General features: G+C 41.2%; 1 protein-coding gene across 2 annotated transcripts; it reads left to right on the top strand.

Annotated features, from left to right (window-relative positions):
- The first annotated feature begins 424 nt into the window (after positions 1-424).
- Positions 425-23189, top strand: LOC116976377 (glycerophosphocholine phosphodiesterase GPCPD1-like). Of its 2 annotated transcripts, XM_033026219.1 has the most exons (11): positions 425-604; positions 2794-2855; positions 6944-7031; positions 8918-9008; positions 11658-11742; positions 13917-13992; positions 16449-16451; positions 17868-17906; positions 19816-19939; positions 21547-21793; positions 22900-23189. In XM_033026219.1, exons 3-11 carry the CDS (start codon positions 6983-6985, stop codon positions 23086-23088), a joined length of 903 nt encoding a protein of 300 aa, XP_032882110.1. In that variant the 5' UTR covers positions 425-604; positions 2794-2855; positions 6944-6982; the 3' UTR covers positions 23089-23189. The 2 variants fall into 2 exon arrangements, with proteins under 2 accessions (XP_032882110.1, XP_032882111.1); XM_033026220.1 differs by lacking the exon at positions 16449-16451 and having other exon boundaries at positions 22900-23187.
- The last annotated feature ends 193 nt before the right edge of the window (positions 23190-23382 follow it).

The raw sequence follows: 23382 nt of genomic DNA, 5'->3' as shown, positions 1-23382 counted from the left end.
GGGAAAGGCGGTGATAGACAGCTGAAGGCGGCAATCAGCGGGCCAACGGGAGGGCGGGACCGCGGTCTTACCCTATCAGCGAGGGGGAAAGGCGGTGATAGACAGCTGAAGGCGGCAATCAGCGGGCCAACGGGAGGGCGGGACCGCAGTGTTACCCTATCAGCGAGGGGGAAAGGCGGTGATAGACAGCCGGGAGGCGCCAATCAGAGAGAGGAAGCGGGACGGCGATGGGTGGGCGCTGATCGACAGTAGCAAGGACCAATCAGAAAGAAGCAGCGGGCGGCAGCGGACCAATGGGAGCTGTCGGGAGGCGGGCCGCTAGCGGAAAACGGTGATCGACAGCCGGATGAACCAACCAGAGAGAGGCAATGGGCCAATGGAAGTGACCGGGAGGTGGGTCTTGAGGCGATGCTCTAACGGCAGGCAGAGAGAGAGAGAGAGTCAGAGAGAGGAAAAGAGAAGGACGAGCGAGGCATCGCCTGTATCCCGCTGGCAGCCAAAGTATTTCGCTGGCGGCTGAGGAAGAACGCGTTCTTGATGCCGCGCTCCAGCAGTGTGGCGGCGGCGGCGTCGTCGACGATGGCTCGGATCCCCGAAGACTGGGGTGAGGAGGGTGAATGGGGCCGTTTGGTCGCTCAACCCACGCCTGTTTCCTGCATTGCGGCTCCTCCTCGCTGTTGTTTGTCGGAGGGAGGGATGGATTGGACCCCAACCTCCCCCCCATATCCCGGCCCGTGTTCCACTCACCCATCGCGGCCCCAATCCCGGGACTAATGCCGCCCGGCATCTCAATTTCTCCCGGTTGCTAAACACTTTACTTCCCCTTCCCCACGCTGACCTTTCTGTCCCAGGTCTCCTCCATTGTCAATAGTGAGGCTAAACGCAAATTGGAGGAACAGCATCTCGTATTTCGCTTGGGCAGTGGTATAAATATTGATTTCTCTCCTTCCCCCCCCCTCTCTATCCCTTCCCCCACCCAAGTCGCACTAGCGTCTCCTTTTCGCCCTACATCATGACCCGTTTCCTTTGTCATCATTACCTTTTTGCATATCTTTCATTCGTTGTTCTTTATCTCTCCACATCACCGTCTAGGCTATATCTCTCCTTTTCCCTTGCCCCTAACCGGTCTGAAAAAAGGGTCTCGACCCGGAACGTCACCCATTCCTTCTCTCCAGAGGTGCTGCCCGTCCCGCTGACTTACTCCGGCTTTTCGTGTCTTACACATCTCAATGTCTGTCCTTGTGTACTTCAACCCCTCAAGTTCCTCCTTCCCCAAAACCATCGAGCCCCAGGCTATCTTCCCCCCACCCGGCGCCAGCCGGCCCTGCCTTTCTCTAAAACCTCACAGAGCTGGCGCCGAACGAACCGGTCCTTGATTTCATCCTCCCGCCACTGTCACCATCCTCTCCCGTTCCCCGTCCCCTCTTCTCTTTCTCCCGGATTTATCGCCAGCTGGATCTACTCTTTCTCTCTCTTCCCCCCCCCCCCCCGGCCTCTTGACGGTCTTTCTTTTCCCTCCTCTCCTCCCCCACCCCCACCAGAGATCCCGGTCCCCCCTCCTCCATCCTACTGGTTCTCCCCCCTCACAAGGGAATCGCGGGTTTTCCTAATTTCTCTCTCTCTTCCCCCATCCCCCCCATCCCATCATCAACTCCTTGACAGTCTTTGTCTCTCTTCCATCAACCAAAGGGATTCCAGACTTTTCCTATCCCACACCTCAAACTAGCGCCCCCCAGACGGGCCCGCCTCGGACTCTTTCCAGGCATCACAGCCTTTCCCAACGGACCTCCATCTCCCCAACCCCCCTGACCCAGCTCCAGCCCTCCTTAATTAAACAATCAGTGGCATTTCCCTACCGTCACTCTCCCTTTTCTGTATCCTTCGTCCCGGTCTCTCTGTACCCCCCCCCCCGAAATAAGCATAGTCCCGGTCCCACACAACCCCCCCCCCCCCCCCCCCCCCCCCAGCAAATTCCCCCTCTTATCCCCTCCAAAATAAGCCACACCGTCCAGTTCTTTCTCTCCCAGCCCCCAACCTCCATCTCGATTCTTCCTTATCCCCCTCCCCCTCCTTCCGTGGACTCTATCGGACGCAGCACAAAAAAGATTACTGCCACGTTGTACCGGCGCGTACAGATTTTTACAAAAACGCATTTGACGTGTGGATTTAGTTTAAGATGATGTAGACGTTTCAAAGGACAGCTGTGCTTTAGTAAGAGCGCTGGGCGGTTTTAAAATAAGGCTGAATGGTTGATTTTTTGTTAGATTGGAGCTCAGTGAGTTGGGTGGATGTTCGATGAGCAAGTTGGTCATTGTGGGATCAGAAATGGACATCATCATATTTTATAATTTGCAATGTCTTGGAGCTTTAAGGAACAGGTGACCAGATCAGCCTTTGACTAGGGGCTTTGAGTACCCCGTGGATAACGCAGTTGTAAGAACACTCGTTGCTGAACAAAAGCTGACAAAATGACCGTTGCAGCGGTCGGCTTAAATATTGTAGGGCTGTTGATAGCTACTGACTGCAACATCTGGGTGAATTTGTCCTTGGATATTTTTAATTAAGGACAGCAAAGAGAGAGTATTGATAAGAGTCCACTTCCATTTTTGAAATGATTAACTGCTGTACATATTGTTTTTTGGCGGTTCACAAACTTTGTTTGGGTTGGATTCTAATCTTCAATGAGCAGATATTGTGGAGTCACATACGGTCAACATTTAGCAGAGTTAATTGCTGATAGCTTTGACGGTTGTGTTAAAAGTAAAGCATTATATTTTTATTACACATAAGCAGGTCTGAAGATTTAAAGGCAATCGATGATGACAGCATGACACTGCAGAAGCCAACTTTATACAGTATGTATATATCTCTAAAGAACATTTTGTTTTCATGAAACCCACAAGACCATGGCTTGGTGTTTCAGCCAGATAACATCCTGTTTGCTTTCTAATTTGACTCCACCGCTTGGGATTATTTTAAATGCCTCTTTGTATTTTACTTATTATTTAGATCAGTGAAATATGAAAAGGCACCCTAAGATTGAGAATGTGACTTGATATTACATTCCATGCTCTTGCTTCCTCAAGCATAGTGGGTTTCAATTTCTAAACTTGTAGGTTAATCAAGTTCTAAATGCCTCAAAATAATCTGGTGCTCAAATAGTGTAAAACAAAGTTACTCATAAAGTCATACGGTGTGGAAACAGACCTTATGACCCAACTTGTCCATGCTGACCAAGATGCCCATCTAAGCTAGCCTCATTTGCCTGCGTTTAGCCCATATCTAAACCTTTTCTATCCATGTATCTATCCGTATCTTCGAAATGGTGTTATAGTACCTGTCTCCATTTCCTCCGTGGGTAGCTTGTTCCATATTCCCTCCACCCTTGCCTCTCTCACCTTAAACCTATGTTCTCTGGTTCATGATGCCTTTACCCTCGGTAACAGACTGTGTATTCACACGATCTATACTATTTTATACACCTCTATATGATCAAATCAACCTCTTGCGTTCCAAGGAATAAAGTCCTAACTTAGCAAATAAATATCCAGTAACTGGCATCTGCAGTTCCTTGTTTTGATCTAATCATAATCATCATAATCATACTTTATTAGCCAAGTATGTTTTGCAACATACGAGGAATTCGATTTGCCTTAGTCATACCAATCAAAAGCAACAAAACAAACCAAATACATTTTAACATAAGCATCCATCACAGTGACTCCTCCACATTCCTCACAAATGGAAGGCAAAAAAAAAGTTAGTTCTTCCCTTCTTTGTCCTCCTGTGGTTGGGGGGCCTTGAGCCTTCCGTTGACGGGATGATCTTGGCTGCTGCAGCCGACAGTTGGGCCCTCCGCGTCGGGGCAATGAAGCTCCTGCGTCAGGGGGATCTCAGCTCTCCCGCGCCTGCCGATCGGACTCCGGGTTGGGGCAGGTCGAACCTGCAAATTTAGAGCTTTCCGACATAAGTCTCTACCCGAGACTGCAAGCTCCTCGATGGTGAAATCTGCAGGCCGCGGTTGGAGTGTCGATCCCAGGCAAGGGATCGCAAGCTCCAATGGTAAATCCACGGCCCCGCGGTGGGGCTCAAAAGTCAGTCTCGAGCAAGCCTGCAGAGCGACCGGAGATACGATCTGGAAAACAATCGCATCTCTGGCAAGGTAAGAGATTGAAAAACGTTTCCCCTGATCCCCTCCACATAAAACAAACAAGAGAAACATTAACACATCCTTTTTAAAACACTAAAAATGGCAAAAAAAAAAGACAAAGACAGACAGACCGTTGGCAGCGCCACCCGGTGGAGTAATTTCCACCCTAGATTACTATTCAATGAGAAATTAGTTAATTCGGGCATCCACCGCAGATTATGATGCCCAACCTGTGGGCAGCCCATATATATGAATGAGCATTAGGGTGACTGGTGAGATGCATTTGCTGGCTGCTGCAGTCTTCCTCTGGGGTGTGGGAACTTGGCATGTGTGTCTCTACCAAACCCCACAAACAACAACCAAGCTCACAAAGCTGAATGCACTGTACATGCTCTCTCAGTGAGGCCAGCTGGCAGCAACTCTTCCATGCCAGTTCACGATCTCATCACAGCCTCTCCCATCTGTGATCCTCTCCCACACACAGTTTTTGTTCATTTCCAATTTAACAAACTGTTCAGGTCACAAGCAATTCTCAGGAACAAAGACCGGCAAGGGAAGAATTTCCTTTTAAATATTTGTGTAAATTCATGCAAATGGTGTATAAACCTTCCAAATCTGGTCACGCACAAAAATGGAATTGATGTAGTAAGATTTTATTTAAATCAGATTTTTTTGTTTCTCTATTTAAAGCTCTGCAAGTTTAATATTAATATTCATATGTATATTGATCCAGTAACTTAATTTGATTGTGCGTGTTAAGGATTGTTAGTGTGTGCTTAATTAAAATTTGGGTTTGTAATTACAATGTGTGTGGATCAATTTGATAAAGACAGATTGGGGCTAATAACATCTTTGAAATAGGAGGTTGTTGAGGGAAATTCCAATGTGATTTTTGTTTGTTTGTCTATTTAAAGCTATGCAAGAGTATTAATATTTGTATGTATATTGATCCAGTAATTTAGCTTTATTTTAAGGATTGTGAGCAAATGCTTAATTTAAAAGATTGTGTCTGATAACATCTTTGAAATAGGAGATTGATGAGGGAAATGGAGTTGATGTGCATGTGAATACCAAAAGGTATTGCGAAAACTGCCAGTATTGGGCTTGTTATCACGAGTAAACTCCAAGGGACACTTTGGCATTGTATAATCTGTTAAATTGTGCGAAATGGAGGTCTCTGAGGATTTTTTTTTTGCACTGGAGCAATGTGCGCAATGAAGTTGTTCAGGAATAGTACTGCAACCAATGCTTTTAGGATCTGGTAGTAAGAGGCAGTTGATGAGCAAGTGGGTGAGGAGGGCTATCCAGATTGTTGCTGCAAACTACGAAAACTCATGGGCCAGATCACCTTCTATGTTAATAAATATTTTCAATTTGCTAAATTTGGGCGAGTGTTTTAGTGGCTACTTGCAGCCGCCAGACTAAAATAATAATGGTTAACTTGGTTTCAATATTTAACAGTAATGAACATTTGGCTGTGTATGAATCTTAAGCACACGCTACTCAAGCACGAGTAACGTTTCTGCTTTTGGCAACAGACTTAAATACTTAATGTGTTAGCTTACTCTCATAATGCAACATTACTTATTTTTAACTCAAACACTAGCAATTAAATTGTGATATGTGTTTGCAATATATGAACAAGATGTTCCAGCTGAAATTTAAATAAATATCCATTGATTTAATTATCTTGGGCTTACCTGTCCGTTATGGTTAACCAGTCAAACTTTGCAGATTCCTTCAGTGGTACTGAATATAGCAAAGGGCAGTAATATAACCACCACATAGTTTACATTGTTCAGATAATTTTGAGCTTTCATGTTTGCCATTTTGTTTTGGCAAAAGCATTAAAATACATTGACAGTACAGTGATATTTTACCGCATTTTGGCTTGTAATTTCAGACTGACGTGGCAATTTTTAACTTTTGCTTTGCTGTAATAGGCAAAAGGCTTAGATTGTTATGTCAGTAGCTGAAAAGGCTTAAGCCATGACTGGGTTTTAAAAATGCCAAATCAATTTCTTAGGCCATTGTTTCAGTAGAAAATGTATGGAGATTTCATTTGTCATGCTTATCAGGAAATATTCTTAAAAAAATCTTTTTTTTGCAATCAAAATGGCGAACCGCCAATTAAATTAGCAATTGGTTGCTGCGCAAATAATCTAGAGTTTCTTTCTGACAATATAGTCTTTGAAGATGTAGGCTTTCGAGATGTTAAGAGAATTAATGACATTGCTTGACAATGGACCAATGCCTCATTTAGTTGTGGTTCACGATTCTTGATCCGAGCAATATTGTCGCTTGTATTTAAACGTGGTTATATATTCGGCACCTTTCACACCAGTGCAACTGATCGAAACCAAGAATTGATTTATAAGAAGGAACTGCAGATACTGGTTGACACCGAAGAGAACATAGAATGCTGGAGTAACTCAGCGGGTCAGGCAGCATCTCTGGAGAAAAGGAATAGGTGATGTTTCCGATTGAGACCCCTCATCAGACAGGTGAAAGTCTGATGAAGGGTCTCGACCTGAAACGTTACCTATTCCTTTTCTCCAGAGATGCCGCCTGACCCGCTGAGTTACTCCAGCATTTTGTGCCCATCTGCCATGAACTGATAGTTTGAACTCCATCTTGCTCTCCCAATTGAACAGTGATGGGGAAAGGAATGTGAATGCATTGAAAATCTTGGCAATAGATTCAACCTGAATCTTGATTATTATCTTTTGCAAGTGTTGCTAGCAACAATTTAACAAGTTTGTATAATAAATGGATCTAACTTTTTTACTCTAGGTAACATCAGCAATTGGTAGTGCCTCGGCATCGCTAAGGATGGGCACTTCAAGGGTCACTTTCAAAATAAAGGGAACTACACTTCCAGGTATTCTTTAGGGAATTGAAAGATAATAAATATTTCAATGTCCATGCAACTAATATATGAAATCACAAATGGGAACACAGAACTTCACACACTTGAGGGATAAAATTGCTTCATTTAGGAATTTTTCACAGATTATTAAATTTGTACAATTAATCCAGTCTCATGTCATTGTTTGCATCATTTTAGCTAGTTTGTATTATTGCCATTTTTTTGGGTAGACAGATGTGATGTTGGGTAAGATGCCAACTGCTAGAGGAGTTCAGCGGGTCAGGCAGCATTTAGGGAATGAATGAACAGACAATATTTCGGGCCAGGACTCTTATGCAGGCTGATTGGAATGGGTAGTGGAGGAAGCTGGAAAAGAGACGTGGGGCGGACAAGGACTGGGAAGTGATGAGTGAGGGAGGTTTGATTGACAGATTGGTGCAGTAAGTGACAAAAGTGTCAGATCGGGAGAGGAGCAGTGAAATGTAAGGCTGGAGAGAGTGATGTGGGTGGAAGGAGTCAAAGGAGGATAAAAGGGGGGGTTAAAGGGAGGAGATGGGTACGAAGGAGGGGAAAGGAGCATGAGGGTGGGATGATGTAAGAAATAGGAGCGCTTCACGCTTGGGTGCATGGGATAGAGGGGGATACTGATGACCTAGTTTATCGTTGCTTGGTTTTGATGAGAATTGGGTACTGTATTTACCTATTTTGCTGTTTAGCACTTTTATGGTTGCGTTACTAAAATAACTTCATTTCAGTGTACGGTTTAAAGAATTAACCTCTTGTATTTGAGTGACAATTAATTATATTATAAGCAAGCATGCTTGACGGAATGCGATTGCATAAAGTTGGTCATTTCAGTAGATTTGGTTACAATAGACATGCATCACGATACTTGCCTAGAGTCAATAATTTGGATAATCTTAATATAGGACTTGCCGTTGGCTATAGGTGTGCTCAAGTATGTGTTATGAAGCTTTGCAGTCTTTTGTTTAAGTTTTAATTACCATAATAATATGGTAACCATAACCAATTGAGAAACGGTAAGATGTACCAGAAAGGCTACTTTGGTAAATTACATAATATGCGAGTTGGAAAAGGAAGGGGAAATGGTTTATGTTTCAGATTAATGGCGTTTCAACAGAATGGGTAAAATAAGATATAATAATTTAGAGTAGAAGGTGCCTGGACGTTTGCCAGGGAAGATGGTAAAACAGATAAGATGTCAACATTTAAGAAGCATTTATATAACGCATGAGCAAGCATAGAATAGAGGGATTCCTACCACATGCAGACAGATGAGAGTAGTTAGAGTAGCGTCATGGTTGACGGAAAGACCTGATCATCTGCTGTGCTTAACTATGTTATAACTGTACAGGATTTTAAGTGCACATGAATTCTCTAAATGCTTGTTTTTTGAGGGGATTGCATGAAGGTTTAATGTGAATAGGTCAACCTAACCAAATATATTATAAGCCAGTTAATTATATAATCAGTGTTTTAGCCGAATAATCAATTTTGGGATAGGTTACTTTTTTAGTTTAGAGATATAGCGCGGAAACAGGCCCTTTGGCCCAACGAGTCCGCACATTAACATTATCCTACACACACTTGGGACAATTTACAATGTTGCTAAGCTAATTAATCTACATACCTGTGTTTGGAGCATTGGAGGAAACTGGAGCTCCCGGGAAAAAACCCGCACAGGTCACAGGGAGAACTTACAAACTCAGTACAGACTGCACCCGTAGTCAGGATGGAATCCGGGTATCTGGCGCTGTAAGGCAGCAACTCTACTGCCGCGCCCCCATGTCGCCCAATGTGGAATTTTAGAATTTTGATTTGGTATTTTGTGTACGTGACTTTTCCTCATAATTAATTCAAATTGTTTGGCACTGTAGGTGAAGTGTTTGCAGTATGTGGGAATTCAACTGCGCTTGGCAATTGGTCTTGTCAGAAAGCCTTGTTTCTCGATCCCACGGCAGATGATGAGTAAGTTCAACAATGTTTTTGGATTAAAATAGTCAGATTTGTGTAAATGTCTTTTTGTAGTTGATCATTCACTTTCCTATTGGTTCTGGTTCATTTAAGTGCTTCATTCCCTCACTGGTTTTTGATCTTTTTTATGAACATTATCAATGCCTGACTGGAGCGTAAAATTCCTGTCTTAAATTGGTCCTATGTGGCAGGGAGATTGTCTTTGAGGCTGTGGCTAGTGCATTTTGTTGACTAACATTTAATCAGAGGGGAGGAAAAGGGGATAGAAAGATTCTTGATTAGTATGGATGTCAAGGGTTATGGGGAGTATGGGGTTAGGAGGGAGAGATAGATCAGCCATGATTGAATAGTGGAATAGACTTGCTGGGCCAAATAGCCTAATTCTGCTCTTATCACTTAAGACCTAACCTGGTGACAAAAGTTCAAATTGACCTCTTGTATGAAATATCTGCAAATAATGTTGAGCCATTGGTCGATTTTGCTCAGAAAGCTCAGACATTTTCTTGTACCTATTATTAATATATTAAGTATTTTGGCTTTTACAGTTAAAGGCGAGTTTTGCTATACTTTTTGGGTTTGACTCTGGCAGTATGTGTAGGCTCTATCGCTGATCTTTGGAGCAAAAGTTTCCCAGATACCATTTCCCCTCATATCTATCTACTGTTTTGAAAATCAAGAAACTACAAGGAGGAGACTTTCCTTCCTGGCTATTGTCAATTTTAGACATCTATTTTTAGGAGTAGTTGCTGGATCAATTGTTTCCGTGACAAGTTTCATGTTTGCTGTGACTGACGCAGGTCCTTGTTTTTGAGATCAAAGCTTAATTTTCTTTTAGATCCATTTCCTTGTCAATCTCCAGGCCGGTTGTAGGTTAGCTCCTGGTCAAAAATGGTTTCCAAGTACAGGTGCACAACCTTTTATCCGAAAGCCTTGGGACCAGACACTTTTCGTAATTCAGAATTTGTCGGTCTTCGGAATGGAAATTTTTTAGCGTAGATTTTAATGGCTGGCTCAGTGGTAGAGTGCTCGGCTCATATCCGCAAGGTCGCGAGTTTGCGCCTTGATCCTGGCAGTTACTCGATCGCGAGTTTGAGTCTTCAATGTCGTTTTTTCTTGCAGAATAAATGTTTGTATGAAATACAGTGTAGGAGAAGTGTACTGACTGTGTGGGCAGAACTTTGGAAGTGATTGCCCACCAGTCTAAAAAGCCGCTGTGTCTCCCTGTCCCTGGGATAGCAGGGGGCGATCAAACAGCACAATACCCCCCTCCCCCTCCAACTCCAGAGGAATCCGCTCCCCAATGGGCCGCTACCAAAGATCATAGAGGAGCTCCTCTATGATCTTTGGCCGCTGCAGCGACAAGTGGCAGTTCGCCCACAGCCCGAGCTGCGCCCCCTCATCCGCCACCCCAAGAACAAGACGTACCTTGCACACCATCAGCTTCTGCCCCAACGTGTTCCTCTGGAGTTGGAGCGGGGCTGGAGTTGCTGCTGGCTGTGGGTCTCTGGGATCTCCGTGCTTGCAGTGGGCCTGGGGGTCGGTGGGCGGCGGTGGGAGCTGTGGACCTACGGACCTACCTCCGTGGAGCTAGCCAGCTTCGGAGCGTGGAGAGTTGCGGGGGCGAGCTGCTGCGACCCGACTCCGGTGGATGGTGACACCGGGAGCTCGCGGGTCTCCGGTGGGAGACTGCTTTGCGGGGCACCGGCAGCGGCGACTTCTCCCGCCCGAATTACGGGGTTGATAGCAAACATCATAGAGGTTGAGAGTGACCTGGAGGGGGGCCTTACAACGCCCGGCGCGGCTGTAAATTGCCGCGGACTTGCTAGCGCCCACCGGGGGCTCCAACATCAAGACCGGGGCAGGGCCCTACATCTCCTGGCGTGGCTTTGAGTGGCCGCTCCCCGATGGGCCCCTACGACGCCCCGAGCTGCGCCCCGTCATCCGCAACCCAGGTTCCTCTGTAGTTGGAGTGGGGCTGGGCTGGGCTGCTGTTGGCTGTGGGTCTCTGGGATCTCCGTGCTTGCGGTGGGCCTGGTGGTCGGTGTCCAATTGGTCCTGGCACGGTCCTGCTGCAATAGCCGACGTGAAGACAGTGCAAAGCCCCCGCGCCGGTGCAATGGGCGGGGAGCTGGAGAGGGGAGGGAAGGGGTCACACACATGGCCGGGAAGCAGAGGGGTGTAGGTGGGGTGATACTGAAGCGAGCGACAATCTGCTGCTGCCTGCCCCGCTGAGTTAAAAAGTTCCCACGCAAGACTCACGAAACACTGTATATCGTGAGTCTACCGTGGGAACTTTTTAACTCAGCGGGCAGGCAGCAGCATATTGTCAATTATTAACCCTCCCGCGCAATATACCCTCATCTTCTCTTTTATGAATGGGGATTTAGTTCCCCTTTCTTCGAGGACCGACCGGAGGTTCCGCTGTCACCTCTGCGGGCTGCCCTCGGTGAACGTTTTCAAGGACCTTTCTTCAAGGACCGAAAAAATGGCCGCTATTCGGAGGTTTTCGTTATTTGGATCTTCGGATAAAAGGTTGTGCACCTGTAGTAATTTTTTTATTAATGCACTAACCATTTGATTTGTGAAAGCCTTAAATGTTATTCTTAAATAAAATCTATTGTTTCATACTCTATCTCTCCTCAGAATAACATGGACTGCAACAGTTAATCTTCCAAGAGCCATTCGTTTCAAATATCGATACTTCAAATGTTATTTTATTGAACCCAAGGTAAGACCCATTTTCCAGACAATCCGAGCTGCAATGTGATTTCTTGTTGGCTTTTTTTTTTAGCGTTCTCCAACAGAATGTTGTATTATCTAACCTCCAATTTTATTGCATGAGCAGTTGCAGCGACTGAGGAATATCACTTACTTGAATTTTACTCTGCTTCGATACTGGTGCAAGAATAATGAGATTTTCCACAGCTGAATGATATGCTGTTTTCTGTTACAGAATAAGGATAATTCTTGGGAGAAGGATAGAAAATTGGATAATTTGGGGGTTTAAAAAAAAGTCAGGGTTATGTTTTGAGTCTACTTAAAATCCTTGTATTAATCTACCATTGATACAGATGGTGCTTGTTATTTGTAAGTTTGATTGTGCCTTGGAGCTTTTGGGTAAACCTTGTGTTGGGGAATGATTTGCTGGTTGAGGTCGCATACTGTATAATTCTCCTATTCTCTCTTTCCAATTTGGCTGTTCCACTCTGTGTTGTCACAGATTTCCTTTGGCAAATGTATGCTCTTGACCAATGTTTCTTCTCAACACTTGCATTGGGGTTTTGGATTTAATTTTATTATGGAATCTTTTAAAGCTGTGAATAATCTAGCATTGTCCTACCTATCCCGCTCTTGTTTGCAATAGTTTGGCTACTTTACATGCTGCTTTCTACTTGAATTCATTTTGATGGTCAAATTGTCACAATTTTATTTTTTTTCTGTTCATTTACAAAACGCGCCCTTGTTGGAAATAACCTGCACTCAGTTTTAATTGGACTTCATAATTGGATGTATATTCAGACCACAATTTGCATGATAACCAAAATATAAAAATCAACAAAAATGGATTGATGTGAAAGAAATGTACGCATTTATTAGTGTTGCCACTATGATTCCTATGGTGCAACATGGAGGTTTTCTGCCACTTGAGGGGTCGTGTCCTTCCAAACCTGGGTGGTGGCTGGAAAGTATGTTGAGGAATATAAAGTTGAAGCGCTGGCATTTACAGGTTTCTTGCTCTTGACAACGGAGGAATCGATTCAAGCTGAATGATGCGTCGGACTGCCTTTGGCTTGGAGAGAAAGCTTTAATGGCTCTGTGTGCTGTCGGCCTTGTCAGTTTAATAATTTGCACAATTTTTCTTTAAAATTTGCAATGAACCAACCAGTCCTACAAGAAGGAAACCTATGGAATGTTACAGTTGATTTTTGTGTTTTAATTTTTTTTGTTCTCCAGGTGAGTGCTCCCGCATCTTTATTAACCAGTGCCTAGCATTAACATTGGGTACGCCCAGGATTAATGCAGCCGAATACCTTTGGAGCACCGCTCCCTGCTTGCCCACCAGTGTATTTTATGCATCTACTACTTGAAATGTTGCAAGTGAATTCAGAAATAGGTTGTTTTTTTTAACCACAGTCCAATGCGCCCAAGAAAATGCATTAAGACTGCTTGATATATTTGATGAGTCCTTCTAATTAGTAGAGCGAGGATAGGTTTTATAAGCCTCTAGTTTCAGACTGAAATCCTGTAGATGAAAGGACAGTTTTCTAATCTATAGTTCCTTTGTCCTTATTTACATAATTTTAAGACATTTATAGTAATTTCTTTGAGTAATTTATTTTGTTTTGAATCAATATTTTGAGATTTTAATTGAAGAAAAGTCTTTATCCAAATTACAATAACTGCATTTTGTACCGTTCACTGCACATGGCATGTTTAATTTAAAATGTAATGCTTCAAATCCTGTGTAGTGAATAGCTGTGCTGAGCAACTCCTCCAGACCTGAAGGCCTGTTCGTAGGCATCCACCAGTGGTGCTGTTCATACAGCAGGCCAGTTGGAAGCTTATGACAATAACCTGGCAAAAACATTGCCAACACTTCTCCCCTCTGGGGAGCTGATGGGATCTGTGGCAGAAATGTTAATATTGATAGTCTGCAATAAGTAATTCAGATCTGCATCTGTTAATTTTCTATTAGCCTGTGCTACGGTTTATCCAGTTTTTATATTGATTTCTAAACTCAAGCTATTACCTTGGTCAATCATCATTGCATGAATGGAAAAATTGTAAATATTCTACCAGAAGTAGTTTAAAAACGTGTATCTCTTGACATCCAAACTTGCATTTTCTTCTGGTCCTTTTGTTTATTATAAAGGGCTTTAATCTTTTTATCACTTGACTCAGAACCCTGCTGATCTTCGGCAAGTGCTAGTCAACAAGTGGGAGACTCATCCTCATCCACGATCATTTAATCCGTCGGGTATGTCACTACAGTGTATTGAGTTTGTTATTTGCCGGATTGGCAATAGCAAGGGTACTTGTGATAAATTAAGCCTTGGACAATTGTAATTTAACTTTCAAATTTGAAGTATATTTTTAATGCAAGTCTTCCCATATTTTAAATGCTGTGCAAATGTATCTGTTGTGTGGAACAGAAAATGTGATCAGCAACACATCTAAACAGTCATCGTATCCTACCACATACCCCTTAGCCCCATGAAACCCATGTTTTCATGCTTCTGTGTGCTTCCCCTCGCAATCTACACCCAGGATGTTCCCAGCCTGTGTTATGAACAGAATCTCCCAAAGTAAAAGACAAAAAACTATTTTATGACAAAAACTTCTTTGTTAGTTCGGCATCGTGTTCTGTACTTCAGAGTATGGAATGAGCTTCTTATGAAACAATCCATCACATTGATTCTAATGTTAAGATTTCAACATCGTACCAAGTGCCTGCTACATTTTCTTTGGATCATTCATACTGCCCATGCTTAGTACATGAGATTGAAGCGGCAACTTTCTCCAGATTTCTGCCATTGTGCCTCCTGTTTGGATAAAAGTTAACTTCACGGCAGTTAACCGCAGCCTTTTTTTTTCCTTTTCTACATCAACCATCTCAAAGAAAATATGTCAAATCCTATTTGGTGCTGTTCTCTAATTAGTTGATTTGTAATCTGGCCGCATGAGAAATAGGAGATGAGTTTTTCTTCAATCTACATTGATGTATTTAAAAAGCTGTCACCGTACCGCTCCATAGTATTGGCTCAAAATGATTCGACAATACTTTTCCAATTTGGTACCATTGCAATGGGAAATCTGAAAACCTAATTAAGTATTGGCAAAAAAGATACCTTTGTCAGTGTAAAGTGCATATAAAGCATGGTGATTTGTGCTTTTAAAAAATGGGGCATAGTCATGACTGGAATTGAAGGCTTTTTAAATTGGTGCTGCAAAATGAAGCTGCCTTACACTAATCTTTTATTTGTGGGAATTGTATTGGGCATTAATAATTCTACTTTTATCAATTGCCCACTTTTGACGATAGACAACCTTTGCCCCTAAAATGTTCACATTTGTTTAAAATATTTTTTATAATTATTTGCTCTGCCAAACTCTCCCAATGATTTTTAATTAAAAAATTGGTATAGCCATCTGATTTCCATTGAGCATTCTATATTTATCATTTTTGATTATTATTTGGATCTCTGCAAAGTGCTATTTTATACTCTATTCTGTTTCTTCCTCTTGTTCCCAATGAACACACTGCGGTTAAAAGAGCCATAATGTAGCGTCTTCACTAGCCTTCCTTCCAATTCACCCCACTGCACACCAGCCTCCCCACCATAACTTCTTGAATCCAGCTGAATGCTTTTGTATGAAGCACCTGATCTTCTCGCAGCTGAGTGTATATGATTGTTAAATTGGTGTGTGGAGGCTGTGAAATGCATCATGCCCTTGGCTGGCATAGCAAAAACAGCTTATTGCTGATCCAGGGCACTACCACCAAATGTGGTATTTTGCACTTAACTTGTAATTAAGTTTTTGTTAAGGTTTGGATTTATAAATGCAGACAAACGAAGCAATTAAAACGTCTATGAGCTATAAGGTTTGGAAGAATTAAATTGCATGTCACAGGTGAGTACAATATTTAGCAGGCTGTACATCTCTGTAATGGATCATCTGTAGCGACAGCAAAACATGAGATAATGAAGAAAAGAGTTGATCATGCGTGCTCAAACAATGCACAGTTCCCCTAAGATGTTACTGCTGTTGCTCAGACAATACCATCTCTGGGTTACTTCATGAAGTGAGTTGCCTTCATTTCCTTTTCCCAGATTCACAATTTTCATTAATTATTTTTTAAATAACCCTTTTTGAGCCTTGCCAGAAATGACCTGTTTTGTAGTTTAGGAGTCGAACTGACTGTATTTCTTCTGAAGTCGGCTTCCTTCTGGTGGCCCTTTCCTTGAAATTGGCATCTCAAGTGACAATGTTCCATGAGCATGTCATTGGTGTAAAACTTTTTAAGATTTGACTTTTCCCCCTAAAATACCAGTTTTCCCTTTGTTGTGACAATGTCTAGAATTCCAGGTTTCTGGTGCTAATGAAGAAACCGAATTGAGCACCATCCTATTTGTTCTACCTTTAGTAATTGCTTGATTTCAAATAAACCCCAGTTATAAGGTGAGCCAAGGACCATTGAGCCCAATATTGTAGTTCATTTGCAAAATTGTAGTTCATTTCATTTGAATAAGATGCTAAAGCTTTTTTTTTTTATTGTTGTGAGGCTGTATTGATTTCCATATTTTGTACTTACCATCGAAGATGATTAATGAATATTGATATTACTTACTGTGCATACTTACTACTCTAGGAACATATTCAGAAGAATAGTATTTGGGTGGACCTTACAGTTATTAACAATTCTTTGCATAGGAAGTTTTTTTTATGATGAAACTCAGAAGATCGTACTTCTAATTGTATATAAAGATTTTACAATTCAATTATCTGTTCATGCCTTTGCTATAATAAAGTAAGCCAGGAAGAGGTTTTTTGCGTATTGTGGATACATAGCAAGAGCACCGAACGTCTTGAAACCAAGTCCTGGCTGTCTCAATACACTAAATAAAGAGCATGCTATTTAGCGAACATTTGTGCCTCCCTTTTTTCTGGCCCAAATCCAGCATGGGCTCAAAATCTATCCCAATTTACTGCCCAGAAACAGACCAATAGATCTGCTGAGGGCTTTTGGCATTTTTTGTTTTGGATATTTCTTTTCTCCAAGTTCATGTTTGTACGGCATTAATCTCTTCCCACCTATTTTCATCTAACCTCATCAACATTCTGTTCCTTTCTCCCTCTTTTTTTGTTAGCTGACTTCCCTTTATAACTGTCAGATGCTCACCTAACAAGGTTGAACGGGTCAACAGTATATTTGGAGATAAAATGGACAGACATTGTTTTTTGTCAGGATCCTTCGGACTGGGTCTGGAAATTACTTTGTGGAAACACTGGGCATCAATGGTTTCTGTTTTAGATCCTGGGTCAAAGTTGACTTAGTGATCAACCTTTCTAAATGGCCATCTTTTTGGGGGGGCTTTTTGGGGCACAGTGAAGTTATTGTGCAAGTAAACAGAGGGTTTCTTTCAGTGAATTGACTGAGTTCATTCCATCTTAGTGGCTACTGACAGTAATGTGAAGTTCATTTCATTTTTATTGGCTTGTAAATTTGTAAATTAATGAAAGCGTTGCCTAATTCGTATTCCTCAACAAGGTGGAATGTGCCCACTCTCTTGAAAAATGGTTGACTAATGTCTGTTCCATGCCGTTAACGTACTTCCATTGCCTTAGTGAAGGTAATTTCATTGCAAAATAGGTAGCCTGATTGCCTATGCACTTATTGGCCCTAGATTTGTGGGCATTTAGGCTTCACATTATTGTGGTTTGCTATGTTCCTCTTCAATCCTAGTTTTCCGTAAACATTACTAGTCAAGCCGAATTTGTTGTCTTTAACTTTCTCCCTGGCTGTTCGGTTTCTGAGGAATGAAATTTAAAAAATGTTTGCCGTACAAATTTTGTTTGCATTTTTAAGACCTGGATATGACCTTCGGTGCTCACTATGTAATCCAGGAAAGATATTTCAAAAACGTGTTCTTTTTGGTGATAAGTATATGGTTAAAAATGCTTCAATATTATGGATTCCAAAATCATATATCATGTGCTGAAATAAAAAATATTAAATTAATTCCTAGCTCTGTATTACAACTAGGAATATAAAATTGTTTACTTTTGAACTGAAAATGTTATGCTTGTAACAATTATTGACTTTTCCCATTGCTTCCTTTTTTTTTCTAGAAGAGTGCATATTGGATGATGGAAACTTTGGGATCCACAGTGAGTAGGGTTATTTTTATAATTCAGTAATAATAAGATAGGATAAATATCATAAATATAGGAGTTTCTGCGGCACTACATATAGATTGAATGTTGTTATTGGTCTGCAATGGGCATGAAGTACTAGCACACTTTTAATACTATTGCTAACAGATATGTGTGTAACATATTGGGCCAGTGCAGTCAGTGAACGGCCAAGAGGTAGTGAGGCTCTTCAGGGAGTCGGGGTAGAGGTTCTCAGATGTGCAGGGGAAGGAAAAAAACAGCATAAAGTACAAAATGTAATGTATAATGTATTTAAATCTTGGGATTTAGAGAGAGAGAGTACTGTGTCCTATTCATGTTTAAATCGCTTATCGTTGCATGGAAGTTCAATAGATGGTGGATAAAGTTTACTGTGTTTGGAGTTCTGTTTAGAATCTATTAAAAATGAAATTTACTGAGATAATGCTGTGCACAGACACTTTCCATGTGTTATTAAATTACTGTGAAATAGCTACAATTAGATTTAGGAAGACCGATCTTACAACATTCTAAGCATCAATACTTCCACATGCCATTAAGTATACTTCTATACCTTGTATCGCAAAATGTGCTTTCTCTGCCGGGAGCCATATGTTGGCATGGACAGTTCAGTTTAGTTTATTGTCACATGTACCGAGGAACAGTGATAGGTTTTTGTTGCGTGCTATCTAGTTAGCAGATAGAAATTGCATGATTACAATCGAGCCATTCACAGTGTATAGATACATAATAATGGAATAACGTTTAGTACAAGTTAAAACAAGCAAAGTCCAATCATAATTTTCCGAGGGTCATCATAGAGGTGGATAGTAGTTCAGCCATGCTCTCTGGTTGTGGTAGGATGATTCTGTTGCCTGATAACTGCTGGGAAGAAACTGTCATCGTGACATTTCTTGTCAATGCCTCTCTTTTCGGAACCTACTACTAATCCCTGTTCTTGCCATTACGCTTTTGCTCATTAAACTAGACCAGGAGTATTTGTCCTTTTCTGATTCTGACAAAACCAATGTGTCTTATTGTAATTTTGAAGAAAATGTAAAACATTTTCAATCACAACAAAAGGTAGAAGAAAGTTAATGTAAGCAAGAACATGGTAAGATGCCCAAAAGTGGTAATTGGCGCACTGTTTCTGGGACTTGCGATGGGAAATATTTAACAATAATTGCTCCCGTTTAAGTTTTCACCCCTCCAGCTAATGCCAATCTATGTACCAAATATTCCCTCCATCTCATCAATAGTTCTCAAACAGGGAGAAAAGCTGAACCAGTTTGGAGGACATCAGAATGCTTAAGACAGAGGGGAAAAAAACCCTAATTTCCTGACGTGATGGTTTATGGGTCAAGTTCAAAGAGTAGAGAGTATGGCAGAGGGTATCATCAATAGGCTTCATGTGCACAGGAGTGTCCCCTTTAAAAGCCAAATTACTGCTCTTGTCTCCCTTGTTTGTAACCGGTTTCTTATTTCTAAGCTTTGTTTGAATTGATCTGTTCTTCCTTTTGTCTTAAGCTGTTAATAAATCTAATCATCCACTTTGGGCTAGTACCTTTTGAAATGTTGTCTCATTTTGTTTGATTCTGACAATTTTTCTGTCTTTCTATTTTACTAGCCACATCTTCAATGCTAAATTTAGTGTGTAATTCCACTGATCACAGTGCTGATGTTCATGAAATGTTCACACTGGTGTCATGTACTATATATTAATTACATGCCTCTACCAGATGTAATTTTCATTAAAATCCCACAAGCATAGATATTCTAGGAAGTCGATGGCTGACTTGTATTTGATGTTCCATGTTTTTTTTAAAGTGTTTGAGAATGATTTAATCGTGTCTTTTATTTATTTTTTTAAAAAAACCCTCAAACTGAGTGACTGAATTTGTTACAGATGACATTGAGAAATTGGATTCTGGCTGGTTAACATGCCAAAGTGAAATTCGCTTGAGGTTGCACTATTCTGAAAAACCTCCAGTTTCCATATCCAAAAAGAAGTTCAAGAAATCAAGATTTAGGTAAACCATTTGAAATGTTGAGATTTAAAGAGGAAAGTAAAGAAATGTGAACGGGTGCTTGATTGTTTGCGAAGACAGATGGTATGTTATTCAGTTAAAATTGCTGTCCTATTTAAATTAATGATAATATTCCATTGGCCAAACCTCAATCTATTGCCTGCAGATTTAAAAGAATATAGTTAGGCTGCCTGATCCTACTTTGCAATTGGATCAGTCCATATGCATTTATGAAAACTGCTGAATTCTGTGTTTTAATCTGAAAAGCGCTCAAATGTATAGAAAATGGTGCTGACCCATAAATCTAAAAAATACTTTCTGGGAAGTCCTTCCCTTGATTGTTTCTTTTCTAACCAGTTTACATTAGTTGCATGAAATTCATTTAATATCTTATCAGTCTTCAATTAACATTTCCACCTTGAATCCACAACCATGGGTTGCTAATTTAGATAATGGCACGACAAGCAAATCACAATATAGTTTGCCTGTTCAACCATATAGCGAACACATTCATATGCTGATTGGTTATAGCAGATGAGAATTGGACTACCAATCAGCATTAGATGCTTGAATGAGCTAAAATTGCAGCATTTGTCTATGGATTTTTGGATAATAGGTCGTGACGACAGAAGAAAATTGGATGGAAATTCTGATGTAAATTTGGTACCTTATGACCAGGCTGCTGAAATGGAGTTCCAAGTATTCAGCTTGTTTCATTAGGTGGTATGATCTACAGATTAGAGAACAGAAATCAACCCATTGAAGTTCATGGGGCCAAAGAGAATGGCATAGCCTCTAGTAAAATAAAATCTAATCTAATCTATGGAGAGAGGTTTTAGTGATGGTGTACTAAATCTCTGGAGCATTCTTCCTAGCATGGGCGTGGAAGCAGAGGGGGGGAGATAATGTTTTAAGTATTACATTGATACTTTGATGTGATGTATATTTTCAGAATCTGAGTGACGTGGGAGTTGTACACTGCATGTAACCATTTTAGACTGATAGTTATGTTGATCTCAACAGAATAGTTTGTGTTAACCAACTTCAGACATTAGGGGAGTAAAACAGTCACACTCATTTGATTTATCCAGGATACAACTAGCTTTAGGAATAGTACAATAAAACTCCAATAATTTAGCACACCCAGGACTTTGGTGCTCAACTGGCAAATTTTCAGAACAATTGAATGTTATTCCTATTAATATTCCAAAGCAATTTTATTTTTTTTGATGTTAAGCAGTAATATCTAAACATCTAAATAAATTTTCAGGTGTTCCTGATAAACATGAAAAGTTGGGTCCTGGTGAGTTCAAATAGAACACAGGTACTAGGGCCCAAGTGAGTTGAAAGGGTGTGCAGCATATATCACCAGCTGTGTCAATTGCTGAAATATTGGAATTTCCAAATAGTAATTAGATTAGCTGTGTGCTTGTATGACACAGCATATATCACCAGCTGTGTCAATTGCTGAAATATTGGAATTTCCAAATAGTAATTAGATTAGCATTGTACTTGTATGATGCAGTTTCCTGAATAAGGTTTTTAGTACCTATTACTGAATTTGCCGTTAGACATGTAAGGTTGGTTGAATCCCCGTTTTGTACTTAAAGGGTGAAGTTGACATTGGAGGGATTTGAAGAAGAGGGTGAAGAAGGTGAAGATGATGACAAACCTGTGACTATCTTAGCTGAGAAAATCGCCAATACTTTAGAAATTGCCTTAATCAGCAACAATGGATACAGGTCACGTCACTCTCAGCCAGAATGTGGCTATGCCTTGGAACCTGGCCAGTGGACAGAGTATAGCATTCAAACTATGGAGCCAGATAACCTGGAGCTAATTTTTGACTTCTTTGAGGTATGACATTTTATTATTTTATAACCTTAAATATAATCTGCAAATTTCTTATTATTGGCTTGATTTGCAGTGTTTGAGATGGAAGGAAAGCTTTTATTATGACCCCTCTATTTTGGAAACAATTATTGCTACAATAGCTTAATCCTGTGCTAAGCCTTGGCTCTTTTTTTCATGTTATTGTAAGCAATATGCTTAAATGGTATAGTTTCTTCATTTTCACATGTGTATGATTTCGGGTTATGGAATCTAATCCGATTTAGATTATTTGCTGCTTAAAGTATTGCTGGCCTTCAGTTTCCTAGAGAGGTTTTGTTCAGGTTGTTCGATACAATTTTTTAACGTCCAGTTGTAATTCGGTTTGAAGAAGAATCATGTAATACTGCCATTTTGAATGCAGCTGCAACAGTGCACCAGTTTTGAATTTGGAAGATTAAGTAGCAGTGACTGTTCTTTAACATCAAAACTACATTTGATGAATTGTACTAAAGATCCGAGGGAAAAACTAATTAGTGGCTGAAATCAATGCGTGAAGATGGTTATGGCTGGTCATTCATCCCAACCCCCGGATATTGCCACTGTCCCAGGTTGATCACCTTCAGATACTCCAATAATGATTTGCCTCCATCAAAAGATGCGGGTGCTTTCTGCTGATTCAATGTGTTCACAACTTGGCTATTCTAATGTGACATAGATTCATATAACAGGGAAACAGGCCATTGACCCAATGCCAACCAGCGGGCACTTATCTGTATTAATCCCATCTCCCAGCAAAGGTATTGAAACCTGAAATAGTTGGCTTTTAATTAATGTTCATGGTTCACTGAAGGACCTACTGTCTGAGTTTACGACAGAAGTAAGCAGATTTATCTGCTCATGTCTGACTCTCATGTAGGTCATGCTGCACCTGAATGGCCTGCCGAGTTTTAAATGGAGGTCACCCCACTCCCACAAGCTGAAGAACACTAAAAGCCTACATTTAACACATACTATTAAAACACAAAGAAGAAAGGGACAGACAGACTGTTTGTGAGGCAGCCATTGCTGGCACCACCCGGTACTTTTAAATATTGTTTAAACTTCTTCACTGCTCTATTTACATTTTACAGGAAGAGTTGGGCGTAGCAGTGGTGCAAGGTGACCCACTCCCTGGTCATGTCGGCTCTGCCTGTCTTCTCTCTTCAACAATAGTAGAGAAGTCCAGTGGACTTATCACGCTTCCTATCATGAGCAGAAATTCGAGAAAGACTCTTGGGAAAGTAAAAGGTACTAATATTCAAAACAATGTATATGCCTGAGAATTAGTTTGTTTGAAGCTTTTATGTGCAAATTGTACTGGGCTCTTTCATTTGCAATGTATGTTATCTTTTCTGAAGTTTTCCTGGATTCGGGCACACACCAAATTATGCTGCTGAGTGACTATTTCACTGTTACCAGCTCGTTCTCTCGCCATCTGCGGCAGATTCTCTGAATAAATATTAATGATTTTCTGTGCATTTGGCAGTTACTACATAATTTGTGATTTTGAGAGTAAACTTGCCCGACCCTTTTTATGCTTTTCGACCCCCTCCCTGCACTTTTACCATATTTGT

This window comes from Amblyraja radiata, chromosome 8, assembly GCF_010909765.2.
Source record: "Amblyraja radiata isolate CabotCenter1 chromosome 8, sAmbRad1.1.pri, whole genome shotgun sequence".
NCBI lineage: Eukaryota > Metazoa > Chordata > Chondrichthyes > Rajiformes > Rajidae > Amblyraja > Amblyraja radiata.
This window is presented reverse-complemented; position numbering and strand designations above follow the sequence as displayed.

Coding starts and splice junctions, on each gene's coding strand:
- LOC116976377 (XM_033026219.1), top strand. CDS start 6,983: ATGGGCACTTCAAGGGTCACTTTCAAAATAAAGGGAACTACACTTCCA. Junction 7,032..8,917: donor AAAGGGAACTACACTTCCAG/GTATTCTTTAGG, acceptor TTGGCACTGTAG/GTGAAGTGTTTGCAGTATGT. Junction 21,794..22,899: donor TAATTTTTGACTTCTTTGAG/GTATGACATTTT, acceptor TACATTTTACAG/GAAGAGTTGGGCGTAGCAGT.